At 56.0% G+C, this 19,424-nt stretch overlaps 2 protein-coding genes across 8 annotated transcripts in view; both read left to right on the top strand.

Moving 5' to 3' along the window:
• Window positions 1-257: 257 nt before the first annotated feature.
• On the top strand, window positions 258-7,223 carry MCOLN1 (mucolipin TRP cation channel 1). The gene is made up of 10 exons (XM_017500173.2): window positions 258-633; window positions 866-962; window positions 1,170-1,269; window positions 1,556-1,662; window positions 1,764-1,913; window positions 2,046-2,147; window positions 2,532-2,654; window positions 3,694-3,909; window positions 6,733-6,863; window positions 6,969-7,223. The coding sequence occupies exons 1-10, from the start codon at window positions 419-421 to the stop codon at window positions 7,003-7,005; spliced, it is 1,278 nt and encodes a 425-aa protein (XP_017355662.1). The 5' UTR covers window positions 258-418; the 3' UTR covers window positions 7,006-7,223.
• Window positions 7,224-7,375: 152 nt separating this feature from the next.
• The window catches only part of PNPLA6 (patatin like phospholipase domain containing 6), a 28,370-nt gene continuing 16,321 nt past the window's right edge, over window positions 7,376-19,424 (top strand). For 2 of the 7 annotated variants that reach the window (XM_017500172.2, XM_017500168.2), the window contains exons 1-16: window positions 7,376-7,441; window positions 7,580-8,102; window positions 8,710-8,778; window positions 9,135-9,222; window positions 9,393-9,475; window positions 9,653-9,750; window positions 13,981-14,121; window positions 14,213-14,372; window positions 14,700-14,780; window positions 15,027-15,155; window positions 15,459-15,539; window positions 15,632-15,794; window positions 16,086-16,169; window positions 16,679-16,788; window positions 16,880-17,047; window positions 17,129-17,206. In XM_017500172.2, coding sequence (XP_017355661.1) covers window positions 8,752-8,778; window positions 9,135-9,222; window positions 9,393-9,475; window positions 9,653-9,750; window positions 13,981-14,121; window positions 14,213-14,372; window positions 14,700-14,780; window positions 15,027-15,155; window positions 15,459-15,539; window positions 15,632-15,794; window positions 16,086-16,169; window positions 16,679-16,788; window positions 16,880-17,047; window positions 17,129-17,206 — 1,491 coding nt within the window. In that variant the 5' untranslated portion in view covers window positions 7,376-7,441; window positions 7,580-8,102; window positions 8,710-8,751. Of the gene's footprint in view, window positions 7,442-7,579; window positions 8,415-8,709; window positions 8,779-8,857; window positions 9,223-9,392; window positions 9,476-9,652; window positions 9,751-13,980; window positions 14,122-14,212; window positions 14,373-14,699; window positions 14,781-15,026; window positions 15,156-15,458; window positions 15,540-15,631; window positions 15,795-16,085; window positions 16,170-16,678; window positions 16,789-16,879; window positions 17,048-17,128; window positions 17,207-19,424 lie in introns of those variants that run through there. The other 5 variants (XM_037728375.1, XM_017500169.2, XR_001816915.2 and 2 more) reach the window with 5 other exon arrangements.

Raw genomic sequence — 19,424 nt, 5'->3', positions numbered from 1 at the left:
AAAAAAAAATTCAGCCGTGCACAGTGACTCACACCTGTAATCCCAGCACTTTTGGAGGCTGAGGCAGGTGGATCACCTGAGGTTGGGAGTTTGAGACTAGCCTGACCAACATGGAGAAACCCTGTCTCTACTAAAAATACAAAATTAGTCAGGTGTGGTGGCAGGCACCTGTAATCCCAGCTACTCTGGAGGCTGCAGCCAGAGAATCATTAGAACCTGGGAGGCGGAGGTCGCAGTGAGCTGAGATTGTGGCACTGCACTCCAGCCTGGGCAACAAGAGCAAGACTCCATCTCAAAAAAAAAAAAGTATGGTTAGTGTGAGTGTGACTCTTGCCACGTAGAAAGTACCAGGTGTCATTTTTTATTACGGTTCGTTCACTGAACTTCCTCTGGCCCAGAGAGTGCCAGGCCTGTAGGAATGACCCAGCTCTGGGAAACCCAGGGAAGAAGCTACAGGGAGCTCTGGGGAGACCAGCCTGGCCTCCCCTGTCCCCTGAGGCCCTTCCCTGCCTCGCTGTCCTCAGATTGCATCCAGGTGGATCCCCCTGAGCGGCCCCCTCCGCCCCCCAGCGACGATCTCGCCCTCTTGGAAGGCAGCTCCAGTTACAAGAACCTCACGCTTAAATTCCACAAGTACTGCCTGCTCGCTCAAGGGGGGCCCAGGGTGGGGGAGGCACCACACCAGACACTCTCACCCCAGCAGCCACTTCCCTAAGATGGAAACAGGCCCGCCCCCCCGGCACTGGCACTGCTGGGTGAGCACTTCCCCTGCCAGCTGCAGAATCAGCATGGGGCAGGGTTGCTGGCGCTCAGGCCGGAAGGGACCTGAAGACGCCCCTGCCCCTCACCCGAGCCTCCTGCCTAGGCTGATCAATGTCACCATCCACTTCCGGCTGAAGACCATTAACCTCCAGAGCCTCATCAACAACGAGATCCCAGACTGTTATACCTTCAGCGTCCTGGTGAGGCCCCTGGGGGACCCACAGGGCTCCTGAGTTCCAGGGCAGGGACATGGTCAGGGAGTCTCTTGGGAATGTTTCAGGAGCGTTGGTCAAGGGCAAGCATGCAGTTGATGAGGGAGGGAGGCTGGGGTCTGTCAGGCCACCTGTCAAATGGACCTTGGGGCTTGGGGGTGCCAAGGTTTACTCTGCCCCAACTGGCCCCCACAGATCACATTTGACAACAAGGCGCACAGCGGGCGGATCCCCATCAGCCTAGAGACCCAGACCCACATCCAGGAGTGTAAGCACCCCAGTGTCTTCCGGCACGGTGAGCCCCTGAGCCCCAGACCAGTGCTGCCTGGGGGCCCTGACGTGCCCAGGAATACTCTGAGCCTCAGATCATAAGGAACCGGGGACCATGTCCTGTCCTGGGATCCCCCAAGCCCCAGACCAGTGCTGACCGGGGTTCTTGACTCACCCAAGCAAGCCCTGAGCCCACTGACCTGCCAAAACCAACCTTGCAGTCCCCTAGGTCCCCAGCCTGGCCTGGCACCAGCGCTAGCCTCCCAAGGCTCCATGCCGTCTTGGCCCTACCCACTGTGCTCTCCCCACAGGAGACAACAGCTTCCGGCTCCTGTTTGACGTGGTCGTCATCCTCACCTGCTCCCTGTCCTTCCTCCTCTGTGCCCGCTCGCTGCTTCGAGGCTTCTTGCTGCAGAATGTGAGGCCCCTGTGTCGTGTGGGCTGGCCCTGGGGTGAGAAAAGCCAGGCCTTCAAGGGTCCTGGGCCTGGACAGGCCCTCACCCTGCCTGCCTTCTGCAGGAGTTTGTGGGGTTCATGTGGCGGCAGCGGGGACGGGTCATCAGCCTGTGGGAGCGGCTGGAATTTGTCAATGGCTGGTACATCCTGCTGGTCACCAGTGATGTGCTCACCATCTCAGGCACCATCATGAAGATCGGCATTGAGGCCAAGGTGCGTCCTGCTCACGCCCTGGGCCCCAGGTCCCATCCCTGCCGTCAGTGCCCGTTTGGGGCCACGTCATCCCCCAGGCACCCCCCAAGGGAAGGGCCGGGCCAGAGAGGTTGATGCTGCTCCCACCCGCAGAACTTGGCGACCTACGACGTGTGCAGCATCCTCCTGGGTACCTCGACGCTGCTGGTGTGGGTGGGCGTGATCCGCTACCTGACCTTCTTCCACAACTACAATGTGAGCTTTGTGCACGAGGCTGGGCCTTCCATGTGGTTACCCCATACCCTCCAAAGAAATCCCTGCACACACAGCACTCACCAGCCCTGGCCAGTGGCCCCTTGCAAGCCTCCTCCTCCTACCTGCCCATACACACGGTGTCATTGTTGCACCTGGGCGGGGCCCGGGAGCCTGATCCTTCGTGCCCACCCAACTGAGTCCAGCCGTGGGGTGCCCTTGGACCCCCTCAGACATGGCCCTGCTCCCTCCAGGCACCCACCGGCTCCTGTGGCCACACGTGCTGTGCCCTTGGTGAGGCCCCAGCCCCTCACCCCCATCTGGGTGCCCACAGCTGACCTGGGTTGTGGCCACAAACTCAACGAGGCTCCCTCTGACCCAACCCAGATCCTCATCGCCACGCTGCGGGTGGCCCTGCCCAGCGTCATGCGCTTCTGCTGCTGTGTGGCCGTCATCTACCTGGGCTACTGCTTCTGTGGCTGGATTGTGCTGGGGCCCTATCACGTGAAGGTAGGGGCCACCGTGGCTGGGGTGTGTGTAGCCTGCAGTCGAAGGATCCCTGGCCCCCTCCCCTAAGCACCCTTACCCCTGGACTCCCCAGATCCAGTGACATTGCATGACTCAGCCGGACCCCAGGGCCTTACCAGCAGGTCTGACCCCTGGGGACCCTGACATTGACCCTGTAACCTGGTCACGGGCACCATGACTCCCAGATGACCCCATCTGACTGCTAGTACTCCATGTACTGTCCTTTTTAAACCCTGGTAACCTTGACATTGAGTCTATGGCCTGGTCACTGACACCATGACCCCATCATGACTGCTAGTACTGCATGCACTGTCCCCTCTAACCCCTGATGACCTTAACATTGACCCTGTGACCCGGTCATTGACACTGTGACTCCCAGTCAGCCCCATAGTGACTGCAGGTACTCTGATCTGTCTCTTCTAACCCCTGGTGACCCTGACATTGACCCTGTGACCTGGTTATTGACACCATGACTCCCAGATGAGCCCGTTGTGACTGCTAGTATTCCATGCACTGTTCCTTTTAACTTCAGTGACCCTGACGTTGACCCTATGACCTTGTCATTGACATTCTGACCCCCAGATGACCCCTTGGTGACTTCTGGGAGTCTGTCCACTGTCCTCTGTGGCCTCTGGTGACCCCGACACTGACCCTGTGCCATTATTGTCACAGTTGCTGGGGACCCTATTTCAACCTGGGTTACTCCCCTTCCTGCTCTATCTGCCCAGAACCTAGGTCAGCCCTGTGATCCTGCCATTGACCCTGGGACCCAGCCACTCACATGATGACCCCAGCCCGGGACCCGGCCACTCACATGGTGACCCCAGCCCGGGACCCGGCCACTCACGTGGTGACGCCATCCCGGGACCCGGCCACTCACATGGTGACGCCATCCCGGGACCCGGCCACTCACGTGGTGACCCCAGCCCGGAACCCGGCCACTCACGTGGTGACCCTAGCCTGATGCCAGCCCCCAGCTCCGGCCATGCCTGGCTCCCTCTGACCCTCCACCCCTCCACAGTTCCGCTCACTGTCCATGGTGTCTGAGTGCCTGTTCTCGCTCATCAATGGGGATGACATGTTCGTGACGTTCGCCGCCATGCAGGCCCAGCAGGGCCGCAGCAGCCTGGTGTGGCTCTTCTCGCAGCTCTACCTGTACTCCTTCATCAGCCTCTTCATCTACATGGTGCTCAGCCTCTTCATTGCGCTCATCACCGGTGCCTATGACACCATCAAGGTCAGTCACGCGTGCTCAGCCACGTGCCTAGCCCCAAGCCCAGGCTCTGGGTGCCTGGAGTCTGCCATGCAGGGGTTTTGGGGACACCACAGGTGAACAGAGAAGACCCCGGGAAAGAATATGGGCAACTCTGTGAAACCAAAAAGTGGGTGGTTCGAAATAGGGGGCCGCAGGGGAAACTGATGGCATCTCAGCCTTGGCAAGGTGGGTTTGGGCCAGGAGGGTGCCTAAGTCTGCCTTTACCTTTACAGGGTAACCAAGTCATAGTTTATTTATTTGTTTGTTTATTTAAGATGGATTTTCTCTCTGTCGCTTAGGCTGGAATGCAGTGGTGCCATTTTGGCTCTCTGCAACCTTTGCCTCCCCGGTTCAAGCAGTTCTGCTTCAGTCTCCTGAGTAGCTGGAACTACAGGCTTGCGCCACCATGCCCAGCTAATTTTTATATTTTTAGTAGAGATGGGGTTTTGCCATGTTGGCCAGGCTGGTCTCCATCCAGCTCCTGACCTCCTGATCCGCCCGCCTCGGCCTCCTAAAGTGCTGGGATTACAGGCATGAGCCACCACACCCAGCCCATTATTTGTTTTTTTCGAAATGGAATCTTGCTCTGTGGTCCAGGCTGCAGTACAGTGCTGTGATCTTGGCTCACTGCAGCCTCCGCTTCCTGAGGTCAAGCGATTCTTCTGTCTCAGCCTCCTGAGTAGCTGGGATTACCGGCATGTGCCACCACACCTGGCTAATTTTTGTATTTTTACTAGAGATGGGGTTTCACCACATTGGCCAGGCTGGTCTGGAACTCCTGACTTCAAGTGATCCACCCCCCTTGGCCTCCCAAGGTGCTGGGATTACAGGCATGAGCCACCGTGCCCAGCAAAGTCACAGAGTTTCAATGACCTTGTCATTGACCATGGGACGTTGCCATTCACATGGTGACCCTCAGCTGGCCCCATTCCTAAGGCTGACCCCTAGGGACTCCACCCTGTCCTCAGCCCCCAGCCATGCCCCCAGTTCCCTCTGACCCCACCCAAGGTTAACTTCTAAGCAGTAAAACTGGGCTCAACTCAGGACTGTCTGATTCCAGAAGCCATGCTCCTAATCCCCCTGTCCTCTGTCTAGTGCGGTGGCTGGGAACAGTGGTTTCCCAGAAAGCAGCAAGGATCAGGGGACAGAGCAGGATGTGGAAGTGGCAGGTAGACATATGTAAGGGCCAAGATCTGTGTCGGATTCTGGGCATCGAGGAGAATCAGGTGTACGTGATCTGTCCAAGGCCTCTGGGCAAGATGCATGAGACAGGAGCAGACAACCCATGACCAGTGACCTACTTGTAACAGGTATGAAGGAAGAGTGAAAGATCATAGAGGGACTCCTGCTTTAGATTGGTATGAGAATAGGTCCAGGAGAACTTCTAGAATGTTCTATTACTAGTCTGTAGTGCCATGCAGCTATTTAAATTTTGATTTTGATTCTGGCTGGGCATAGTGACTCATGCCTGAAATCTTAGCACTTTGGGAGGCCGAGGTGGGCAGATCACCTGAGGTCAGGAGTTAGAGACCAGCCTGGCCAACATGGTAAAACCCTGTGTCTACTAAAAATATAAAAAATTAGCCAGACGTGGTGGCACACACCTGTAATCCCAGCTACTTCAGAGGCTGAGGCAGTAGAATTGCTTGAACCTGGGAGGAAGAGGTTGCAGTGAGCTGAAATTGAGCTACTGCACTCCATCCTGGGTGATGGAGTAAAACTCTGCCTGTGGGGAAAGAAAATTTTTTTTTAAATTTTAATTCAGGCTGGGCGAGGTGGTGGTTCACGCCTGTAATCCCAGCATTTTAGGAGGCCGAGGTGGGTGGATAATGAGGTCAGGAGTTCCAGACCAGCCTGGCCAAGATGGTGAAACCCCATCTCTACTAAAAGTACATATTAGCCAGGTGTGGTGGCCGGTGCCTGTAATCCCAGCTACTTGGGAGGCTGAGGCAGGAGAATTGCTTGAACCCGGAGGTTGCAGTGAGCCAAGATTGCACCACTGCATTCTAGCCTGGGCAACAGAACAAGACTCTGTCTCAAAAAAAAAAAAAATTAATTCAAATGAAGTAGAATTGCAAATTCAGTCCCTGACTGGCACCATCCTGTATCCACTGCCCAAAAGCCAGTGTGGCTGGTGGCTGCCATATTGGACAGCATAGACATTGAACCTTTCCATCGTCTCTAGACCTAAGAGATGGAGCCAGAGGGGCAGTGCATTGAGGGGAAGGAATAGCTAAAGCAAAGGCCTAGTAGCTGGAAAATACTTGGAGAAAAGATAGTCCCTCCATGAGGCTGAGCAAGAAGAAGGAAATCTTGGCTAGGACCCTGCCACATCCAGTGTCACCATCAGATGAGTCCACCCCTTTTCCCCATGCATGGATTCAGCTGTCCTACAGACATCCCTGGGAGCTACTTCCTGTCTTGCCCTAGCACTTACACGCCACACACATGCATCCACTCTGGTGGGCAAACTCAGGCCCTGCTGCCACGGCCGGGCTCAGTGTGCATCCGGCTCACTCAGTAAATGGTTTCTGAGCACCCAGGTTGTGTCAGGTCTGGCTCTAGGTCTCTAGGTGCTGGGCCCACAGCAAAGGGCACCAGACTGGCAAAGATACAACTTGTGTCTAGGTTCCGGGGTCTCTGTGCAAGGAAACTATGAAACCACGGGTCAGCAGGCACAGCAAGAGCAAAGGCAGTGGGGGTTGGGGGGGAAGTGATGCAGATGGCTGGAGGGGAGGGCGGACTTCAAGGGTCTTAGAGGTTGGGGGCCACTTTCCGGCTGAGTCTCCTGGCTTCTCTTCCCAGCATCCCGGTGGTGCAGGTGCAGAGGAGAGTGAGCTCCAGGCCTACATCGCGCAGTGCCAGGACACCCCGACCTCTGGAAAGTTCCGCCGCGGGAGCGGCTCGGCCTGCAGCCTTCTCTGCTGCTGCGGAAGGTTCGAGTCCTGGGTCTGGCCCATTCAGATTGGGAGTTGGGGGCTGGGGAAAAGGGAGCGAGCCAGAGAAAACTGATGTCCCTCTTCCCTGCTTCCCTCCTCCAGGGACCCCTCGGAGGAGCATTCGCTGCTGGTGAATTGATTCGACCTCGACTGCCATTGGACCTTAACCGCTGGACTTAGGAGACCCCCCCGCCCCCACCCCCCGCTTATTTATTCTTAGGGTTTGCTTTTAAGGATTGGCTCCCTGCCGCGCCCAAGGAGGGCCTGGACCTTTCGAGTCGGACTCTTGGGGGCTGGGAGACAGGGTGGGGAGGGTGTTCAATAAAAGGGAAAATAAATGCGTCGTTCTCATTTTTAGCCGGAAGGGCCAGTCCTTGCATTAATCTGTGTGTGGCCCTTTAAGGCGCGGCCACACTCAGCATGGCAGCCTTAGTCGGCCTTCTAAGCTTGGTGGGGCGGGGTGGGGCGGGGCTGTGGCACGCCTTTCCGTGAATAATTTAAAGGGGCCGCGCCTGCAGAGTCGGCCTGAATGCTAACGGTGTTGGTGCGGAGTGGACCCCGGCTGCGGCCCCTGGGTAAGTCCGCGTTTCCGTCGGCCTCGCAGGCGTGTCCCTTCGAGGGTTATTAGCGAGCTTCCGCTTTCCCAAGATCTGTCCTCCGATTCATGTTAACTTTCGACATTCTGATGGTCCCATCCCCCCACTACCCGGCAGGTGTTTCCGCACCGGTAGCCAGGTGTGCCCTGGGGTGGAAGAGGACCTGCCACCCAGGAATTTTTTCCAAGAAACGAAGCCTCCAGGATTCCTTCCCCCGACCCCCGAATTTCCATTAATACTCAAGCGGTGTCCGAAACATCCTCAGCTTCCCAAAAAAATCCCAGTAATATTCTAGCATGTCTCAGTATCTTCCAAGGAGACAGGACGCCCTCCCCAGGCCCGCACTCATAAGCACCCCAGGAATGTACCCACCCACCTCCTGGTTTTCCCAGCAGTAGTCCTGTAATCTTCAGAATCTCTCAGTAACTTTCCAGTACCCTCCCACCCCCACCCCAGTAATCCCAGCGTCCCTGGTTACGCCTCCCAGCAATGGCGCCAGCATCGGTCCCGGAGTCCCAGTGATGCTCCGTGCCATAAAGCCCCCGTAACTTCACTACTACGTGGTAGTAAATCTCCAGCAAAACCCGGCAGCGCCTTGCAAATCCACGCCACCCCAAGCATCCCAGGACTCTTCTGAAACGTGGGTATCAGACACCTCCTGCGGTGCCCCTGAGAGCACTCCTGTGCTCCCCAGCCCCTGGGTCTAACCGGGGGCAGGCTTGGGTTGGGAACCGGGTATCTAGGTGCCACCCCCGGACCCCACGGCTTACAGGCCCCAGTTTTCCTGGGGTGGGGCATTGAGTCTTCGACGGAATAAGGGGTGCAGTCTGGGGGCTCGGGTGGTCAGGCTTGATCAATCCCGCAGAGGGCAGTGACCCAGAAGGAAGTCACCAGCTGCAAGGAACTGTGCCCAGCGGGTACCTGCCTGCAGGCTGCTGACAGTGGGTGCCAGGTCGGCCTTTGGCCCCAGGGTGGGGTTGGACGGGCGGGGCGTCTGGTAGGCCCTAGGAGTAGACGAAGGGAGCCAGGCAGGAAGCCGGGGACCTGCATCACCTCCTGGCCGGGGCCGGGAGGTCGGTTTGCCCCATCCCTTAGTCCTACCGCGTCCCTGTAGCCGCGCCCCTGACAGTTGGCGAAGCTACCCCCCCAGGGGGCGGGGTTCGAGCTGGGGGCAGGGCTTGAGGCAGGGGAGGGTCGGGCCCAGATTGACAACTTGCACGGATTCCTTAGACTCCTTGACTTCCCAGGACCCCGGGCTAGCAGATCTGCTGTCCAGCTGGAATCCACCGATGGAGGCTCCGCTGCAAACAGGAATGGTAAGGGGCAGGGCGGCGCGGGGGAGGGATGCGGGCGTGGGGTGCCACGGGGACTACAACTCCCGGAGTGCTCAGCGCGCATTACGCGTTCTGGCGAGAACACGTTGCGTCCGCTCCGGCGGAACTACGTTTCCCGGCATGCACTTCAGACTGCTGGGCCTCCGGGAATAGTCGCGCCCCCGGGGAGCTAGCGGCGCTGGCCCATTCTGCAGATGGGGTTATCGAGTCACGAGTTGATTACAAACTCCTCGGGAGCGAAGGTGACGGAGAGGGATGGGGTCCAGGACGTCCCGGCCCCCGGGGAGGGCCGGGCGGGACGGATTTGTGGTCCGCAGCCAGTGCCGTTCGTCCCTCAGGTGCTGGGCGTGATGATCGGGGCCGGAGTGGCAGTCGTGGTCACGGCCGTGCTCATCCTCCTGGTGGTGAGGAGGCTGCGAGTGCCGAGTGAGCAACCGAGGGGCCCCTCTTGGGAGGCTGTGGGGTGGGGGGCCCAAATCCCCGGGTCCTGAGGCGGTAGAGATGGGGATTTGCTGGCGTCTGCACGCAGTCCCCCAGCTCTGGCAACGTGGAGTCTGCTCAGAGCTCCTAGTGCCCCTGTCCCCACGTATCCTCAGAAACCCCAGCCCCGGATGGCCCCCGGTATCGGTTCCGGAAGAGGGACAAAGTGCTGTTCTATGGCCGGAAGATTATGCGGAAGGTGAGTCCGGGACCCCCTGCGGTCCGCTCTGACCACATTGAGGCCCCGCCCCTTCCCTATTTGCACTTCTTAAGAGTCCACCACCAACGCCTCCTTGATGGAGAGCCCCTGGATCCATCCCCTTCTCCCCTAGGGTCTGAATTATCAATAAACCCATCCCCTCCTTCATTCTCCCAGGTGTCACAGTCCACTTCCTCCCTCGTGGATACCTCTGTCTCCACCACTTCCCGGCCACGCATGAAGAAGAAACTGAAGATGCTCAACATCGCCAAGAAGTAAGTCTGTGCTGGGTGTGACCTGGTATTGGGGGTTATCTCAGGGGCCCTTTGAGTCAGCAATGCACACCAAAGTGTTGTGAAAACCTTCCCATATCGGCCAGGTGCGGTGGCTCACCCTTGTAATCCCAGCACTTTGTGAGGCGGAGGCAGGTAAATCACTTGAGGTCAGGAGTTCGAGACCAGCCTGGCCAACATGGAGAAACCCCGTCTCTACTAAAAATGCAAAAATTAGCTGGGTGTGGTGGCGGGCGCCTCTAATCCCAGCTACTCAGGAGGTTGAGACAGAAGAATCACTTGAACCCAGAGGTGGAGGTTGCAGTGAGCTGAGATCACACCACTTCACTCCAGCCTGGGTTACAGAGCAACACTCTGTCTCAAAAAAAAAAGTCTTCTGGTATCAGAGGGATATCTCTGGACTCTGGTCTGAGGGGATATCTCAGAGCTCTTCCACACCAGACACTTTGTCTCTAGGGGTCTCTGTCCCGTGAGAGCCAGCTCAGTGATGGTCTCTTTCCACTGGGGTATCTGAGCTACTTGTTCCCAAGTCATTATCTCAGAGGTTTTGCCATATATTTGGGGGTCTACATCAGGGGTCTCCATATAGGTTATTTCATGGGTCTCCTCACATGAGTGGTTTTATTCCAGGGTACCTCACTGAGGTCATCCTAAGTGTTTTTATGATTTCCTAAAGGGACTATTTCCAGCCTCCAGCCTCTCTTCTCCAGGGGTTATCTCAGCCATCTCTCTACATCAGAAGCATCTTTCTTGGCCAGGCATGGTGCCTCATGCCTGTAATCCCAGCACTTTGGGAGGCCAAGGAAGGTGGATCATGAGGTCAGGATTTCAAGACCAGCCTGGCCAAAATGGTGAAACCCAGTCTCTACTAAAGTACAAAAAAAAAAAAAATTAGCCAGGCACAGTGGCAGATGCCTGTAATCCCAGCTACTTGGGAGGCTGAGGCAGGAGAATCACTTGAACCCAGGAGGCAGAGGATGGAGAGAGCTGAGATCATGCCACTGCACTCCAGCATGGGCAACAGAGCAAGACTCTGTCTCAAAAAAAAAAAAAAAAAAAAAGAAGAAGAAGAAGAAGAAGGCAACTCTCCTGTGTCATAGACCTTAGAGTTTTTCCCATACTAAGGCGGCTGTCTCAAGAGTTTCTAATCCCTAGGGGCTATCTCAGGAAACTTGTTGCACTAGAAACATAGGAAGGATACCTCAGAGATTCCTGTTGGTGGCAAAGAGCTATCTCAGGGTCTGCGAGAAAGGCTCTCCAACTCTCTTTGCAAGGCGGGTGCTGGCCCTGGGATCTCCTTGCACCATGGAGCCTACCTGAAGGTCTGTCTCGAGGGTTTATTCACACTAGGGCATCATCCCAGGGCTCTCCATGATCAGTAGTCCTGCAGTGGCAGGGCTTTCTATGAGTTGAGTAGAACGGCTGTTTTGGCCGATGTGGTGGCTCATGCCTATAATCCCAGCACTTAGGGAGGCTGAGGTGGGCGGATCACCTGAGGTCAGGAGTTCAAGACCAACCTGGCCAACATAGTAAAACTCTATCTATACTAAAAATACAAAAATTATCCTTGCTGGAACATGCCTGAAAGAAAGAAAGGAAAAAAAGAGAAAAATTTAAAAATTAGCTGGGTGTAGTGGCATGCGCCTATAGTCCCAGCTACTCAGGAGGCTGAGGCAGGAGAATCGATTGAATGAGGGAGGCAGAGGTTGCAGTGAGCTGAGACCATGCCATTGCACTCCAGCCTGGGTGACAGGGCAAAACTCCGTCTCAAAAATAAAAGGGGGGTGCTATCTCAAAGTTCCCCATGATCAGTTGAGGATCTATATCTCAGGTTTTTCCACAGGACCTGTATCTATATCATAGGACCTGTCTTCAGTGTTCGCATCGTCTTTTTTTTTCTTGAGATGGAGTCTCACTCTGTTGCCCAGGCTGGAGTGCACTGGCACGATCTCGGCTTACTGCAACCTCTGCCTCCTGGGTTCAAGTGATTCTCCTGCCTCAGCCTCCCGAGTAGCTGGGAATACAGGTGTGCACCTCCACACCTGGCTAATTTTCGTGTTTTTGTTTGTTTGTTTTATTTTTAATTTTATTTATTTGTTTTAGAGACCGGGTTTCACCATGTTGGCCAGGATGTACTCAATCTCCTGACCTCATAATCCTCCTGCCTCAGCCTCCCAGAGGGCTGGGATTACAGGCATGAGCCACCATGCCCAGCCTAATTTTCATGTTTTTAGTAGAGATGGGGTTTCACCATGTTGGCCAGGCTGATCTCAAACTCCTGACCTCATGATCCACCCACCTTGGCCTCCCAAAGTGCTGGGATTATTGGCCTGAGCCACTGCGCCCAGCCAGTGTTACTCTTAAGGGACTATTCTGATAGCTTCATGATTGTCAGAGGGCTATCTCAGCTTTCTTTGATCTAGGGAAGTGATAGCTCAAGATCTCTCTGATCAGAAAAAGAATAATAATTGTTATTATTGTTATTATTATTTTGGAGATAGGATCACAATCTGTTGCTCAGGCAAAAGTACAGTGGCATGATCACAGCTCACTGCAGCCTCGACCTCCTGGGCTCAGGAGATTCTCTCCTGCCTCAGCCTTTTAAGTAGCTGGGACCACAGGCACGCACAACTATGCCTGGCTAATTTTTTAATTTTTTGTAGAGATCGGTGGAGGCAGAGGGGGGTGCTCACTGTGTTGCCTAGGCTGGTCTTGAACTCCTGGCCTCAAGCAATCCTACCGCCTCACCCACACAAAATGCTGGTATTACAGGCATGAGCCACCACGCCCAGCCAAAAAAGAATTATATCTGAACTTCTTGATATCACTGAATTTAATTCAGGTCTATCTCAGGGATCTTCTGCCAGTGGAGGGTCTGTCTCAGCAATCACTGTGATTTGTGGGGAGGGTGTCACACAGGTCCATGATTAGCAGAGGGGCTATCTCTGAATTCTCCACTTATTTTATTTGGTTTTTGAGATGGAGTCTCACTCTAGCCAGGCTGGAGCGCAGTGGTGTAATCTTGGCTCACTGCAACCTGCACCTCCTGGGTTCAAGTGATTCTCCTGCCTCAGCTTCCCGAGTAGCTGGGACTACAGGTGCGTGCCACCATGCCCAGCTAATTTTTGCATTTTTTTATAGATGGAGTTTCACCATGGCCAGGATGGTCTTGATCTCATGACCTCTTGATCTGCCTGTCTCGGCCTTCTAAAGTGCTGAGATTACAGGCATGAGCCACTGCACCCAGCCTGGATTCTCCACTTATGATGAGGGCTACTTCAGGGATCTCTGGCCATCAGAGGGGCCGTCTCAAGGTTTTCTGAGACCTGGGAGGAAGGTCTATCTCAGGAACGTTTACATAGAGCAGAGTGGCTGTATGTGGGGTCTTCTCATATATTGGAAGCTATGTCAAAGGCACACCCATGTTAAAAGGGCTGTCTCAGGAATCTACTCTGTGACTACTGGGAGGACCTTTTTTGGGCCCCCGTGACAAGCACAGGTACCATTTCCAGGCCTACCTTTATCTTGGAAGCTATGTCAGGGGTCTGTCTCCCTAAAGGGTTCAGCTCAGGGGCCTATGCCTAGTGGAGGGGCCATCTCAGAGAACTTTAGGTCTGGGTCATAGGGTTTTTCTGTAAAGGGCCAGATAGTAAACGTTTCAGGCCAGCCACATACCATCTCCATTGCAGCTCTTCAACTCTGCTGCAAGGGAGCAGCCATAATGATATGCAAATACATGAATATGGCTTTGCACCAATAAAACTTTATTTACAAAAATAGGTGGCCGCCTGGGTGCCATGGCTTATGCCTTAATCCCAGCACTTTGGGAGGCAGAGGCAGGCGGATCACCTGAGATTAGGAGTTTAAACTAGCCTGGCCAACATGGGGAAACCCCGTCTCTAATAAAAATACAAAATATTAGCTGGGCATGGTCACGCCCGCCTGTAGTCCTAGCTCCTCAGGAGGCTGAGGCAGGAGAATAGCTTCAGCTGGGAGGTGGAGGTTGCAGTGGGCCGAAATTTCGCCACTGCACTCCAGTCTGCGTAAAAGAGCGAGACTCTGTCTCAAAAAAAAATAGGTGGCCGGCCTGATTTGACTATTGAGTCAGAGTTTGCTGTATGTGAGCCCTAGGGAAAGGGGTATGTGAGGGTCTTAGGTTTGTCTGAGCCTTCTCCCTGTCCCCCTCATCCCCCACACCCCTCATCCCACCAGGATTCTGCGCATCCAGAAAGAGACACCCACGCTGCAGCGGAAGGAACCCCCACCCGCAGTTCTGGAGGCCGACCTGACCGAGGGTGACCTGGCTAACTCCCATCTGCCCTCTGAAGTGCTTTATATGCTCAAGAATGTCCGGTCAGTGTCAGGGGTGCGGGCAGGGGCGGAGGGCTGCAGACCTGGGGTCTCCCTGACCTCCTGCCTCTGTCCCCCACTGCGTGTCCAACAGGGTGCTGGGCCACTTCGAGAAGCCACTCTTCCTGGAGCTCTGCCGCCACATGGTCTTCCAGCGGCTGGGCCAGGGTGACTATGTCTTCCGGCCAGGCCAGCCGGACGCCAGCATCTACGTGGTGCAGGACGGGCTACTGGAACTCTGTCTGCCAGGGCCTGTGAGTGGGCTGCCACAGGGGCTCCTGCAGGAGGGTGGGTGGTACCAGTAGGGATAAGCTGCAGGTGTTGGTCTGTAGATGCATCATCGGAGATGTATCATCGGAAGTCAGGGGAAAGGGTGACCAAGGACATTTGGGGTGGTCTGCACGGTTGCTCATTAGATGTAGGTATTGAACGACGGGAGATACCTGCTCTCTGGAAGGCTTGGCGGGTTCCCCTGTGAAGGGATGGGAGGCGTCAGTGATCATAGTGATCATGGGTGAGGGGGTGAAATGCTAGTCACCAGGGCAAGGCCCACTGAGGGTCCACTGTCCCCTGTGTCTCAGGATGGGAAGGAGTGTGTGGTGAAGGAAGTGGTTCCCGGGGACAGCGTCAACAGCCTTCTCAGCATCCTGGATGTCATCACCGTGAGTGACCAGTTCCTAGGGCAGCAGGGGTTGAGGGGCGTGGCCATTAGATGGGGCGGGATGAGGGGGTACAAGGACCTACCCAAGGGACTGCATTGAAGGAAATCACCGCGTCCCCATTCTCTGATTCATCCCTGATGCTGCCGATAGCCCCTCATTGGACTGGCGCCGGGAAGGATTGGGGGAGTAGCAAGGGGGACTCACAGCCCCTGCCCTGGTCTCTCTTCACACCCTCCCCTCCCCCAGGGTCACCAGCATCCCCAGCGGACCGTGTCTGCCCGGGCGGCCCGGGACTCCACGGTACTGCGCCTGCCGGTGGAGGCGTTCTCTGCTGTCTTCACCAAGTACCCTGAGAGCTTGGTGCGGGTTGTGCAGGTCAGCTGGCCTTCGTCTCCCGCCACTCACCCAGGGACCCCACCCTGGCCCCCACCCATTCCAGGCTTCATTGGGCCCGGGCCCAGCAACCATCAGGCGCTGGAGCTGTGGTTATCGGCCCAGAGCAGCTAGACATCCGCAGCTGCTGACTCCTCCCTTAACTGCCTCGCCCCATTTCCCCAGATTGTGGGTCTCTCCCTGGTTCCCGGCCCCACCCCTCATGCTGTGAACTAGCCCGGCCCACCATCTGGCCCTGCCCCTGACCCCGCCCCGTCTAATGGCCACGCCCCTCGAGCCCTGCAGATCATCATGGTGCGGCTGCAGCGAGTCACCTTCCTGGCGCTGCACAACTACCTGGGTCTGACCAATGAGCTCTTCAGCCACGTGAGTGGGTGACGGAGAGCGAGCATAGGGGGATGGGGGCGAGGTCAGGATGGGGCTCCCAGGACAGGCCACAAGCCGTTCTCTGTCCCCAGGAGATCCAGCCCCTGCGCCTGTTCCCCAGCCCAGGCCTCCCAACGCGCACCAGCCCTGTGCGGGGCTCCAAGCGGATGGTCAGCACCTCAGCTACAGACGAGCCCAGGGAGACCCCTGGCCGGCCACCTGACCCCACCGGGGCTCCGCTGCCTGGACCTACAGGTACCCAGGGACCTGGGGCTGGCAGAGCCCAATCTCCCAGGAAACCCCGTCTCAGAGCCCAATCCCTTTTTCAGTTCTGCAGAGATTCATCCTGACCCTGTCTAGCCCCCCAGGGACCCCATAGCTGGGTACCCAGGTCTGACTCCTCTCTGGTCCCCCGGAAGCTCTGGCCTCAACCCCAAGGACCCATTGGAAATGCTTTAACTAGTCCCCAGCGGCTCCTTATCTCCCAACCTGTTAATCCGCCCAGTGGATCTGAGGGGCAGTAGCCTGAACATGTGTCTCCCCCAGGGGACCCTGTGAAGCCCACATCCCTGGAAACCCCCTCGGCCCCTCTGCTGAGCCGCTGCATCTCCATGCCAGGGGACATCTCAGGTTTGGAGCACCAGGTCTGGGGGGAGGGCCATGGAGCTTCCAGGTTTGAATCCAGGTGCCACTGCCTGCCCATCTTGATTTTTTTTATCTGCAAGATAGGAATACTGCCAGTACTTCCTCGGGCACTTTTTTGTAGACATTTATTGAGATCGTGCTTCTCCCAACTGTGTTGAGCAGGATTCAGAGGGAGAGTGCAGGCATCAATTAGTCATGTCTGCTATAGCAGGTGGCCTTTGGCACATTGGTATCCATTGGTCTCAGACTGCAACTGTGGTCACTCTCATCTTTTTCTTTGCTCATTTTGAGACCTGTGTCCCAGACTGGAGTGCAGTGGTGCCATCGTAGCTCATTGCAGCCTTGAACTCTTTGAGCTCTTGTGCTCAAGTGATCCTCCAGCCCCAGCCTCCCAAATAGCTGGAGCTACAGGCCTGCACCACCACATCTGGCTCACTTTTTAAAAATCTTACTCTCATCTTTATGGCTTTTGTTGCCCCCCTACCCACCCGCAGGCTTGCAGGGCGGTCCCCGCTCTGACTTCGACATGGCCTATGAGCGTGGCCGGATCTCCGTGTCCCTGCAGGAAGAGGCCTCTGGGGCATGTCAGGCAGCCCCCGCTAGGGTAAGGCCTGGGACCCTGGCCAGCAGTGGAGCCTGCTGGGGCAAGGTGGCCAGGAAGGAGCAGCAGGAGGTCACAAGCTTGTCCCACTCAGACCCCCACTCAGGAGCCGCGTGAGCAGCCGGCAGGTGCCTGCGAATACAGCTACTGTGAGGATGAATCAGCCACCGGTGGCTGCCCCTTCGGGCCCTACCAGGGCCGCCAGACCAGCAGCATCTTCGAGGCTGCAAAGCGGGAGCTGGCCAAGCTGATGCGGATCGAGGTGGGCCGCCAAGGGGAGCTGGGCATGGGGCGCAAGGGAGGCCTGGCTGTGCCCATCTCAACCCCCTCCCTCCCTCCCCAGGACCCCTCCCTCCTGAACAGCCGAGTCTTGCTGCACCACGCCAAAGCCGGCACTATCATTGCCCGCCAGGGCGACCAGGTGAGGCTGACCCCTGACCTCTAACCATGCCACCTGAGAGTGTTCCCTCTGATTTCTGTGACCTCTGATCCCTGCCCTGTGACTGTAAGACCTGCACCTTTCCCTGTAGAAGCAGACCCCTCTCATCCTATCATTTCCAACCTATAACCCTTGGATCCTATGACCACCACCCCTAACCCTACCCCATGTCCTCTGGACCTGTCAACCCTTCACCTGTTACCCCTGAACCTTTGGCCCTAGGACCCCAACTCGTAGAGCTCTCCCACCTGCCCTGGTTCTTCCTGTCATTCTGTTTTCTGAACTTCTGATCCTGCAGTATTCGCTAGCGTGTCTGCTTCTCACCCTGACCCCTGCCAGGATAAAGGCTCAATAAATGGCTACAAATCGCCATCTGGCCCTGGAAGGCCATGAACCAGCCCTGGGGGTGGGGTTTCAGGGCCTCCTGGCGGCACCCAGGAAGCATAGGAAAATGTATCCCACCAGTCTGTCCACTGTCCACATAGGGAAACTGAGGCCCATCAAGAGTTAGTGACCCAACCACCAGCTGAAAGGAAACCCCAGGGTAAGAGGAAGAGGAGGAAAGTGGAAGCCCACACTCTGCCCCCAAAGTGTGGCAGATGATGGATGATCTAGAAGGTTCTTTGCTTCCTTATCAGTGGAATGGGGCAATAAAGAGGAGACACCCAGTTCGCAGAACCCCAATGAAAGTTTTTTCTTTTTTTTCTTTTTTTTTTTTTTNTCCTGGCCTCAAGTGGTCTGCTCTCCTTGGCCTCCCAAAGTGCTGGGATTACAGGTGTGAGCCACCGCGCCTGGCCACAGTCTGGAAATTCTGTTAGAAGGTTCCACCATGTGTTTATATCTCCTGGGACTGGCACCTCACCCAGGGGTCCCTGCAGGGTTTTAGGGGGTGGAGTTTCATTGGGTCCCAGACAGGTGGTGTGGTGGATAAAGAAGGCATCTCTCCATTTCTGGGTGGTTTCAGTTCGTTATTTATAAAGGGGTGGACAGGACCCCTTTATAAATAAGGAACAGACAGGTGTCTGGCTGGCCAGGCTACCCAAAGATGAAAGAAACATGTTTACCCAGCATTTGCTCCATCCTGGACGCTGTCTGTGGGCTGGACAAGAGGCAGAAAAAGGGCTGGGCTTGGTGGCTCATGCCTGTAATCTCAGCACTTTGGGAGGCTGAGGTGGGCAGATCACTTGAGGTCAGAAGTTCAAGGCCAGCGTGGCCAACATGGTGAAACCCCGTTTTTTAAAAAAAAAAAAAAAGAAACAAAGTCTTGCTCTTGTTGCCCACCGTGGAGTGCAGTGGCGTGATCTCAGCTCACTGCAACCTCCGCCTCCTGGACTCAAGGAGTTCTCCTGCCTCAGCCTCCCTTGTAGCTGGGGTTACAGAGGCGTAACTCAGCTGTACCGAGAACAGCTGGCAAAAGCCTTGACTTCTCTCCAGAGAAGAACCCAGCTAATTTTTGTATTTTTAGTAGAGATGGGGTTTCACCATGTTGGTTAGGCTGGTTTTGAACTCCTGACCTCAGGTAATCGACCTGCCTCAGCCTCCCAAAGATCTGGGATTACAGGCGTGAGAAGCTACACCTGGCCTACTGAGACATGTTTGACTGTCAGAACTTCACAGGGTGCTGCTCCTGACAGCTGGTGGTAGAGACCAGGAATACTGAAATGTACAGAGCAGCACATCATAACGATCCAGTCCATTATCCACAGTGTGAGGTTTGCAAGAGTGACAGGCACCCAGGGAGGGAGTTTAGCAGCAGCTTACAGTGAGGGGGGACCTGAGGTGACAATGAGCTGTCCTAGATACTGGGACCCCAACAGCACCCAAGGCTTGGGGGAGAGAAGCTGGGGCCAGGGTTGGAGTGGGGTGGGGGCTGTGGTTGCACTGTTAGCCAGCTGGGGTGTTGCTGTGTCACTTGACCCAGTGACTGCTGTCCCCTTCAGCTGCACATGGCAGGGATGGGCTCTTTTTCTGGAGAGGAAGTTGAGGCTTTTGCCAGCTGTTCTTGGTACAGCTGAGGAAGTAAGGCCAGCTTCTGGCTTCTTTGGGGTCCCCTGGGCCCTGCTTATCTGGGCGACTCTGTTGGGTACAACCTAGCCCTGGCCTGTCAATGTACCAGGCTGGTCTGCAGCCCTGCAGAGCTTCTTGGGGTTGGCAGAACTTTTGGTAGGGAGCCCCTGCTCTGCTGCGCATCTCCTTGAAA

This window comes from Cebus imitator, unplaced genomic scaffold (assembly GCF_001604975.1).
Source record: "Cebus imitator isolate Cc_AM_T3 unplaced genomic scaffold, Cebus_imitator-1.0 Scaffold263, whole genome shotgun sequence".
NCBI lineage: Eukaryota > Metazoa > Chordata > Mammalia > Primates > Cebidae > Cebus > Cebus imitator.
This window is presented reverse-complemented; position numbering and strand designations above follow the sequence as displayed.